The sequence below is a fragment of the Thunnus thynnus genome, chromosome 7 (assembly GCF_963924715.1).
Source record: "Thunnus thynnus chromosome 7, fThuThy2.1, whole genome shotgun sequence".
Lineage (NCBI taxonomy): Eukaryota > Metazoa > Chordata > Actinopteri > Scombriformes > Scombridae > Thunnus > Thunnus thynnus.
In genome coordinates, this window is record NC_089523.1 from 27021915 (window position 1) to 27032560 (window position 10646).

Genomic DNA, 10646 nt, shown 5'->3' on the forward strand with positions numbered 1-10646 from the left:
TATACACTGCTATAAGCAGATTATAATGTATTATAAGTACATTTTTAATACATAATAGACATGGGCGTCATAGAAAGTGTTACGATATGTTCCTCAATTACACACAAATTACACATGCTTTGTTTAAAAAGCAAGGTTGAGTTATGGGGGAATTAGGACTCATGACCTCGGTATTTGCATTCACACTCAGACGTTTCTAAAACAGCGCTTTGCATTGCAAATTAAGTACACACAGTTTGTTTTAAATTGGCTGAGACATTGTGCGCTTCATCTTTGCACTTCAGTAGCCTTCTGATGGCGAAAGCTGCAGTTTTCATTTTATGTCTGAAGAAACCACACATTTCAGTCAACTCCATCAACTCTTTACTGTGAGAGAATATTTTTGCTGTAATTTAGACGTTGACAGAGAATCGTCTTCAGGCACGGAGCACTTGAAGATAGTTAAAACTTCAATCGCCCGAACAGGGACTTGAACCCTGGACCCTCAGATTAAAAGTCTGATGCTCTACCGACTGAGCTATCCGGGCTCTGAAGCACTTATGACGTGGCATCTTTACACAATCATGACCTGGGGATTGTTTTCTGTTGCGGAAATATTTCATCTGCAGTCCCTGTGTCACGCTGCTCTATTACTTTTCCCATCATGACCACATTTCACTTCTACCACTCATACCTTGACCTGTCTACACTGACCCGGAGTCCCAAAGCTCAGAAGGAGTTGTCCAGACTCTTAAATACATTTTGCTTTTGTGCAGCAGAGACCCGGCAGAGGAGGGCGGCAACATTATGAACACAGCCCTCAGTGTATTGCAGACATAATGGCGCACTTTAAGACTCATACAAGAGGAGACAGCTACATGTATTAAACAAGCGCTCGAGGACAGAATACTCAACATGAAGCCACTAGCGCAGTGGTTCTCAAAGTAGGGTCCGGGGACCCCCAGGGGTCCTTGAGGGGGTCCCCAGCGAAAAGGGGAATAATCTGTAATTCCATCTATAAGTAACACAATGACAGAATGTGTGGGTTATGGGTTTCATACACATACTGTAATAAAACATGTAAAAGCAAAAAATCTTATCAGATGGGGGTACGTGCTCTAATTTTCGTCAGTTTAGTGGCCCCTGACGTGAAAAAGTTTGAGAACCACTAAAGGAACAGGTTAAGTTATTATAACATTATTGTGGTCATTAGAGAAGCTTTAGTAGGCTTAGTTTGGGTTTAGGAACTTTAATCTACCGCCATCTAGCGGCGGCCCGCTGCGCTACAGGTACGCCTCGCTTACGTCATTCAATAACAAGGAAGTAGCGGCTGCAGGTAGAGATAGAAGCTTTCTACCTGATTTTATCTTTCATTACATATTGTAAACGTTTAAATGTAAGCAGGTGAATACTAAAAGTAAGAAGACCTAACATTAAGTGACGTCTCCACTGGCTATTGTAGCTCTCTGTCTTAGATGTTTTTTGTCCTATGTGGTCTCTCTTTGTGGTTTGTAAAGGAGCTCTATGGAGAGATACTCAGTCCAGAAAGTCATCGGTGAAGGTTCTTTCGGTCGTGCTTTGTTAGTCCAGTGTAAAAGCACTCAGGAGAAGTATGTGGTCAAGGAAATACAGCTGCCAAAGGTAGGTATGCAAACAAAGATAGTGATGTAACGTGCTGTAGTTTTATCCTCACCTGTGCGGTGGTACAGGTATAACAGGGACATGAACTGGATTCCCTATGCAAAAAGACTTTCTGGTAAAAATAATAATAATCATAATAAAACAGCGAACTACATATAAAAACATGTTAGATTTGTACTATGCCATGTGTAGAAAAAGCACACTGCTGCTATAAGACTATATTTGAATCCAGCCTGTTATGTTATAGCCTGGGGTCGGATATATGGAAATGTTATTTGCACTGTGCTGATAACATACCAGATTGTTGCCCACACACAGACGTGGAGGCTGTTTGTTTTGCATAATAGAGAAATGCATTCGTGCTCATATTTGCATTTTTATAGAATCAGTCCAAATTTGAGAATACGAGGAGAGAAGCCGTCCTGCTATCCAGAATGAAGCATCCTAATATTGTGGCCTTCAGGGAGGCATTTGAAGGTATTCACACTCGCTACGCTCCCTTTAAAACTCATTACACCACATTTTGGTCTCTTGTTATTAGTTATTATTGTTTGGATTGCAGAATAGGCATTGTGATTGTGTTTGAACAGCTGATGACCTCCTATGTATTGTTATGGAGTACTGCGGTGGAGGAGACCTGCTTCAGAGGATCCGACAACAGAAAACTGAGCAGTTCTGTGTTGATGATGTAGGTCTGGACTACCAGCAACTATTTTCACAATTCTGTGTTACTGTTTGGATCCTTTTTTAAATTTTGTGTCATCCATTTTTTTTTCCAGATCTTGAGGTGGTTTTCTCAAATGTGTGCTGGTGCAAAGCATATCCATGATAAACGGGTTTTGCACAGAGATCTGAAGTCCAAGGTACAGTAGTCTCTAAACATAATAGTTTTTAATCACCATATATATATATGTTATTGGATTTTGCTTTGTGGGAAACAGAGTATTTAAATTTGTCCTCAGCTGTATGTAAAAAAGGCTTTACAAACTCATGAGAGAGATCAGATTTTCTTTTTGTTTGCTCTCTGAATCAGTACAAGAGGTCGATAATTTTGTTTATTGGTGGGTTCCATGTCGATAGAATCTCAGCGTGAGCGCTGTGGAGTGAAATGAACAATGATGAAATAGCCGATCGAGATAAGATCACAAACATTATTTCCCACTTATGCGTCATATCACCATATTCCCATGGTTGGCTGCTCTTATTTTTGCTTCATGCCAAGTCATCACTTCTCTCTCATTTCCTTACCCAGAACATTTTCCTGACAGATAATGGAACAATCAAGCTCGGGGACTTCGGCTCTGCATGTATTCTGAACAGGTACGAGAAGAGGAAGTCAGCAGTTTCTTTTAAGTGAATGCACTTTTTAATTCGCAGCAGTTACATTTTCAACTTTCAATTGTGTTGCAGCTCAAAGGCTTACGCTCATACATATGTTGGGACCCCATATTATGTCGCTCCAGAAATCTGGGACAACAAACCATACAACAATAAGAGGTATTCTAACATGTCTGTTGGGTTGGTTCCTCCACTTGATGTGGCTCAAGATAAAATGAAACTGTAATGATTTTGGGTTAATGTCCATGTGATGTAATTTGATGATTGCAAGAGGAAGTATTAGCTGGATAAAGCAAAGAGTATTACCTTTCATAGTGCATAAGAATAATTAATGGGGAAAAAACAGATACTGTATGAATATATATGATGCACAAAATGTGCTACAAAGAGCCATATACATACAGACAGTGAATTGAAGAAAGTTACACACCTTGTCAATATATCATTGTATACATATGTTTCCAACATACCTGCAGAATTTGCAAACATGGATATGTTCATAAACCCTTGGATAGATTAGCCATTTGTAGGAGAAGAAGCAGAAGAATGACAACATGTAATGTATGTGAGTATAATTTTAGAGAGTGAATGCAGAAAATCTGTCACTTGGCTCACAGTTTTCTAGTGAAAGTTACATTATCACTGCATGGTTTGAAAACTCTTCTCATTGGTGTATTCAAATGGTTGTGGGAAACCTGAGACTTGAGTATCTGTGGTCAAATAGACAACAGACAAACCTGTTAATTAAATAAAATCCCTGTGATCTCATTTCAGTGTTCGTGTTTGCTTACAATTTTAGACTTGATTTTCTGATGACATAACTTGTGAACACAGTGCTTTTCAGTGGACGACTGTGTCAATAGGAGTGTCAGTAAATGCACCAACAAAGAAAAGTTTTCAAAACAGTCGCTGTTCTCAGCTGAGTTCTCGGCTCAGCAGAGATTATATAACTCATGCGTGGGTTGGTTGGTCAGTGTTGTATCGCTTTGGCTGTGCCAGTACATGATGAATGTCTGGTGTAAATGAATAACTGTCTGTATATTTATCTGTTCTACAGCGATGTGTGGTCTCTGGGCTGTGTCCTCTATGAGCTCTGCACCCTGCGACACCCGGTACCTCCCCTCCCTCCATTCTCCATGCACCACGGGTTCGACTGTGGGCCTCTCTCCAAATATTGTCAATGAATCATTATATAAAATACTTCTGCTGCACAGCAAGTTACTGCAAAATCTTTATTGTGAAAAGATGGAAGCTCAGTTTCATCAATTGCTGTGTATTTTTTCATGGCTTGGATGTTTTGGTGTGGTTTGCGTTCCTGGAGATCTTCATGCCTCACATCTGGCTCTTGTGTTCAGTTCCAGGCGTCCAGCTGGAAGAGCCTGATTCTTAAGGTGTGTCGGGGTGCGTACCCTCCCCTGCCGAACCACCTGCCCTATGAGCTGCAGTATTTGGTTAAGCAGATGTTTAAGACAAATCCAAAAGACAGGCCATCCCTGCACACCATCCTGACGTCTCACCGTGTTTCCAGACTGCTGCGTACGCATCTGCCCTCCCAGGTAAAAACACAGTCACAGCCACTTGTGGACTTAAAGTGCAGCTCACTGCGGTTGACTGCCTGAGCTCCCCGCATGATGACAGTCTCTAATGCAGTTGAACCTGAATTGATTTTATGGCGGCCCATCCATCAGATCGACATACTGTCACGACATGGTGTCAAAGTGAGAATTTAAACTCTTACACAATCTCCCCAGCTGTGGTGACCTATGTGGAATCTGACCTTTGACAAGCAGCTGTTAGTTCAGATGGCCGCAGAGCTCATGTTATGTGTTTGATTTACTGCACCGCTTTGAATCTTTTACAGGCGATAGAGATGGAAGAACAGGGGAGGCGTACCGGTCGATGGAACAGAGACGAGGGAAAGAAGGTGGTTAATGTGCTGGGAGAGAAGAGTTTAATAAAAACATCAACATTTGAAGGTAGTGTCAATGTTACCAATCATGAAAACAAGGCTATACTGTTGTGATTCTTGGAGAACCACACAACTGATTTTTTTGTGAAGACTAGTAGTACATGTTGTTGTCAGTGAGCATGTGTTTTTCAGTGTTTTCACTATTTTAAAACAAGAATTTTAACTAAATAACCCTTCGCCCCAGGCATGGAGTTATCCGAGGCTAGCTGTGAAAGCAAAGAGCCTGGCCCTCGAAAGCAGTGGGCCGCTGAGCCTTCGGACTCTGTGCTGCAGATGTTGGCCAATGCCAGCCTCATCTCATCTGACAGCATGGCATCACCTGACCAGGCCATCACAAGTTCTACTCATGGAAGTACGTTAGCAGCAGCAGCATAAATGTACAAAAGTCAAGTTTGAAGACTGAAATATGCAATCAGAGTGTATCAGTTATATCCCTGTTGATCCAGGTGTATCAGAGGAGCCGGAGAACGGCAGGCAGAGGAGAAGATGGGAGAGAGATCCTCCCGAGAGGCTTCTGAGTGTGTTGGAGAAGGCCGGGCTTAGCAGAGCCTTCAGCACCTTTTTAATCCACAGAGGAGGTCTGATATCTCAATACATGTTATTTTATTAGAAGTAACTTTGCTGTAGCGCACAACAAACCAGCTGAATTTAGAAGATGTTTTTGTTGTTTTTCTTGAAAGTGTAGTAGATTATATAATAGCCCTCTTTGGTGTTCTGGTTCCTATTTTCAGGTGACAATCCTCTGGTTGGGCCCCTCTCACAGCCACAGGGTGACGACATTGATGGCCCTAGGCAGGAAGTGTGCATAGACGAGGACCGCCTGCAGCCACGCTCCGATGACGAGGACACGTGAGTAAAGCCAACTGTTTGCTCTATTTAACATGATATTACCAAGGAGGAACATATTTTGTATAATCCGACTCATCATTCAGTGCATCAGCAGGACAAAAATGTAAAATACCTGTTCCATGCTTATATTCAGATGTTCAGATGATTTTATTAATTCTTAATGTAGCTTTTAAGGGCCATTAGCACTGGTTTAGACCTTTATGTACCCATCATGTAAAGATGCTGAGGACTGATGTGTGAAAGTTTTACTAATTGTGTATCGAGTGGGAATGATCTGATCCACATGGGTCAGTTTTTCTTTTTTTTTTCTCAGTAAAGATATATGGCAAAAAAAATAACAATGATAAAATGCTTTGTAACTTACTTTTTAGGCTTCCAAAGCAGAGAGTGTGGGCTGTAAAGGGAATGATGAAAAAACAAAAAAAAATCACAGCACCTGGCAAAATAAACACAGTTCACATCAAGATTCACATTAAATATTAATATGTACAGAGAGTATTGCATTACTCTCTGTTGGGTATCTGATGAAATGTACGGAATGTACTGGCTTTGTATAATTTGTATATGTGAACTCCTTATATGAAAATAAAGTGCTAACGTACTGTTTGTCCTCTTCACAGGGACTTTGAGGAAGAATCTTCATGTGACTGGATAGATGAAGTTGAGAAAATGTTTTCAGAACACTAGAGCCTCATTCATTCGGAGCCTGTACATTCACAGGGCCAGTGATTATTAATGTTTACATTTGCTAAAAACAGGTTGTACTATTTGTACATGCCAAAATCATTTCACATGATGTGTGTAAGATTCAGTCTTCTAATGAAGGACCATTTACATCAGGTTCAATCTAAGTAGACAGAGATCTAGTTAACCTCAGTGAGTTTTTCATATTGTATTTTACAATCTCTGCACTGCTTTTTGTGAGCAATATCATACAGTTTTATATGGCTGCAACAAAACACTAAGATTTGAATTGAATATGGTTCATCTTGTCATAAAACCTTTTTTACATAAAGATGTTTGAGTTGTGTGTGCGTGTTCTGTCTCTCATTTGATTAGAACATCTGCTGTGCACTGTTCAGGTTACCAATGATAACATTCCCGGTAGATTGAGGCCGTCTGGAAGCTCCTGTTTGGCTTGTCGGGAAAGCAGGAAATATTAGGCCAAGAGCAGCTGGGTCTCCGTGGGGTCACACCACTTTGAGCCTGCCTGCACATTTTGATGTCCACTTCCTCTGCAATATCAAAAGTAGACTAAACACACTCAGTCGTTGAGATCTTTTATTCTCTTGGCGAGACACTGACAAACCATACATCTGGCCCCTGTAGCTGTTATTTTTAATTTGCTGTGACCACAATGGTGCAGACACAAAGAGATTGCAGCGCCGGTCTCCCATACGATGAGTGTTGATGACGTACCACTAGGTGGAGTTGAGATCTCTGGTGTGAAGTCTTCTGAGCAGGAAGAGTAAGAGAGGCTAAGCACAAGTAAGAGAGAAAGAAAGCATATAATTAAGCCTTTCTTTAAATCCTTTCGATACTAAATTGCAGATGAATTGGTGATGAGTTTTCCACTGACAAACTCTAATGCTTCAGACATTAATTTAAGACAGTTTATCATTCATCTGTGTCCAAATGGAAAGTTGCTATTAATTAAATAAAAAAAAGAAAGATGAAAATCTGTGAGAGCTCACCCTGCTTATATGTGTATATAGGGGGTTATGTTCTTGGTTATTGGCACCCTTAAATAACATAAAGATCTCTAATATAAGAGAACAAGTAGAGCCTGTTCCTCTCTTTGTTTTGCTAAATTAAAAGCTTACCAGAATGGAATAAAAGCTGACAATAGTTTAACCCCACGTTTGGCAACAGTTAAACAAAAGCCAAGCCTCGCCCATGGCGGTTTGGGTCCAACAGGATATAGATACTACAGACCCTTGAGTCAATAAAACCATAATGATGCTGATTCACCAACAGTCACACCAGGGATGGATTATCCTGCTGCCAGTTACTCCAGTTCCTCCAGTGGCATTGGCTGACAGGAGGACTCCACGATTAGAGTCTTATGCCAGATGTGTTTTATTGAGGAAGCCCAGCTTGGCCCTTATCTTGAAGCCACACTGAATCCCCCTCCAGGGTTCATTCTCCAGCCCCCTGCTTTTGTATTATTACCATTCAGTATTTTCCCCAGTACCACTATGTGTAGTAAAGCTACAGATAAAGCGGTGGAGCGTACAGTAGCTGAGCTAGAACACTTATCATGTGTGTGTCCTGTAGATAGGAGGGTCTCCCATCAGGGGCCAAACTCTAAAAAACTCTGGATAAAAAGCCAATGCATTTCCATCACTGTAGTTTACTGGAGAAAGACAATTTACTTAGCTTTGAGAATTTTACATTATTTTCAAATTTGTGCTTGGTTTATAAAATTTTAAATGGTTTGGCCCCCTTCTCCACTGTGTATACTCAGTCAGTAAATTTTATTAGATCCTCCAGAATATCCTCTATAAAAGATTGTACCATACCATTTCATCTCACTGCATCTGAGCAGTCAGCTCTTCCTGTGAAAGCCACAATTCATCAGATGAAATGAAGAGCTGCGGCTCCATCAGTACATTTAAAATCAAGTTATAAAAAGTCTGATAAAGCTACTTACTTCTGTAACCACTAACTATACTTTTAATCCCATGAAAGGAAATAATCTTGCATTCAATTTGAAAGCAAGCATACATTAGTCATTTCTAGTTGACATCCTGGGTGTATGTGACGTACTATAGTGTGTTGCTAGGTGTTTTTGTATGTGTCCTTTTGTTTTGTATGCTTGAACGGGTTCTTAGGCTCGGTTACTCATTCTTTGATCAGATATTTTTCTGATATAAATCAGTCTATGCCCTTTATATGGGCCTACATCCTTTTTTTGTTGTCGGTGGTGTGTTTTGGTTTACTTTTTCTTTCTTTTTCAGGCCTTTAATGAAAAAAATGCCATAAAACATCGACACCTTTTTATTATATTGCGGTCTAATAAAACAACATCATAAAATACAGCTCCAGACATCACCATGGAGCCTCTCTGACACCGTCTCAACAAAAAACTGAACGTTATAAATTTCACAAAGATTAGATTTATTGCAAGTTGGCTGTTGCTTGTTCAGTTGTTCCTATTTTGTCCACCCCTTTTTAACTGTCGTGTCAAGGGTGCAAGATGTGCCCGTCAAAAAATCCTGACTGAACAATTTTATGAAGTTGTACTTCAGAAAATACACAGCCAAGCCAGTAAATGAACAGGAGCTTCCTCTTGCAGGAAGGATGTGAAGTCGTGTCTGTTGTATCTCAATGGCTATAAATGGGTCAAAAAAAAAGAAATATCTCTTTGAATGAATTCCTCATTTGAGCAACACTCTTACACTCATAGTTAAAAGCTGGGTTATGTGCCAAGTCAAAGAAGAAACACAACTTTAACTTTCAATCACACTGATGATACACTCACTGAAGCCACTGAAACTAACGCTTAGAAACAAAATGCGCTGCTATACTTATGTCACTTTCTGATGTGATAGCTCCTATATACTATTTGTTGACAAGTACATGTAGCAAAACCACAGTGCCTTGATGTTTTGCCTCATGTGCAAGCTGAGCAGCTCACACACAAGAAATCTGTGGAACTGAGGCACACATGTTGATATAGCATTTCCGCTCTTTCTTTCGCTGTTCATCTTTCCTCATCGTCCTACTCAGTTTAAAACATGCTACATCCTGTATTTCGGTATTGAGTCACATTGAGGTTGCATATCTAGACACTGCTTGGACATCTAATCTTAAGTGCTTCATTGATTTTCTTCCGCTCATCCTGGTGACCTGATAGCAAACAATCAAGTAACTTCCCGTCTTATCAAATGATGCACAGAAGGCCTTTCATTTTGTCTTTTCAGGAGATTACCCGTACACCTCGACCCTCTGCTTCTGTCATCAACCTTGATGAAATATCGATGCTAGTTATCTGTGTCAATCTCTGTTCCTCTTTTTGTCCTCCGGTCACATTGGTGAAGCCTGTTTTTGTGGCCTCTTTTTCTGAGTGCCCTCAGCTTCACTCAGGAAGAGCTCTGCAGCTGCAAGATGACCCAATGATCTCTGTCTGGCTACTGATGCTTAGAAAGACATTTTCTAGCAAAGTCCCCTTTCAGTTTTCTTATTCAGAGCAAACTGAGGGAGCCTTAGTTTTTTACAATTCTACTATGCTTTTTTTTTTTTAAAGATGTTCAGCTACATTTCCTTCTGCACTGTACTTGAGTTTTTAGCAGACATTATAGCCTCCCTGCTATCGACATACAGTGAGGGAAACAATGAAACCTGCTACCATGACTCACCCAGTAAAGAGAATTGCTGTTTATTCTTCACGGGGAGCAGCTCTTCCTGTTAATAACAAAGCACTTAGGCGCTACAGTTGGGAGTCTCTTTGCAACTATAAATATGGGAGCTGTCATTGTTATGATTATTTCAAGCCCTCTGCAGTGACCCTCCATTGTCTGCTGCCAGTGTTTTGTTGCTCCGTATCAGACAATAGAGACCGGCGTGGCCAAGCAGGGTTTGTCGTGGAACAGTATAGTCCATCAGGCACTCACAGTAAAAAGGTCAGGAACAGTTAAATTTGGATCCCGGGTTAAGTGAAGTGGGACTCCATGGAGGTTGTCGGGCTATTCGCAGTTTTACACACTACTATTGTTTGTGGCTCGCATGCCTGTTGACTACTGATGGGCCCGTCCACCTTTAGGCAGGGTCATAGGCTCTGCTAGCCTGTCCCTTTACCATCCTTCCTTTGAGCCAATAATAGATCAATAGCAGACAAGAGTTTCAACAGTCATTAAGAGCTTTCTTC

At 40.7% G+C, this 10646-nt stretch overlaps 1 protein-coding gene and 1 non-coding gene across 5 annotated transcripts; one reads left to right on the top strand and one right to left on the bottom strand.

Annotated features, from left to right (window-relative positions):
* Window positions 1-454: 454 nt before the first annotated feature.
* Window positions 455-527, bottom strand: trnak-uuu (transfer RNA lysine (anticodon UUU)). Its single transcript has one exon. It is a non-coding gene; the product is annotated as a tRNA-Lys (tRNA).
* Window positions 528-1256: 729 nt separating this feature from the next.
* On the top strand, window positions 1257-6806 carry nek3 (NIMA related kinase 3). Of its 4 annotated transcripts, none has more exons than XM_067595240.1 (14): window positions 1257-1315; window positions 1497-1620; window positions 2004-2097; window positions 2211-2308; window positions 2400-2483; window positions 2873-2940; window positions 3031-3117; window positions 4016-4070; window positions 4314-4514; window positions 4820-4934; window positions 5112-5279; window positions 5374-5505; window positions 5659-5776; window positions 6397-6806. In XM_067595240.1, the coding sequence occupies exons 2-14, from the start codon at window positions 1504-1506 to the stop codon at window positions 6461-6463; spliced, it is 1404 nt and encodes a 467-aa protein (XP_067451341.1). In that variant the 5' UTR covers window positions 1257-1315; window positions 1497-1503; the 3' UTR covers window positions 6464-6806. The 4 variants fall into 4 exon arrangements, with proteins under 4 accessions (XP_067451341.1, XP_067451339.1, XP_067451340.1 ...); XM_067595238.1 differs by having other exon boundaries at window positions 1302-1396; XM_067595239.1 differs by having other exon boundaries at window positions 1310-1383.
* The last annotated feature ends 3840 nt before the right edge of the window (window positions 6807-10646 follow it).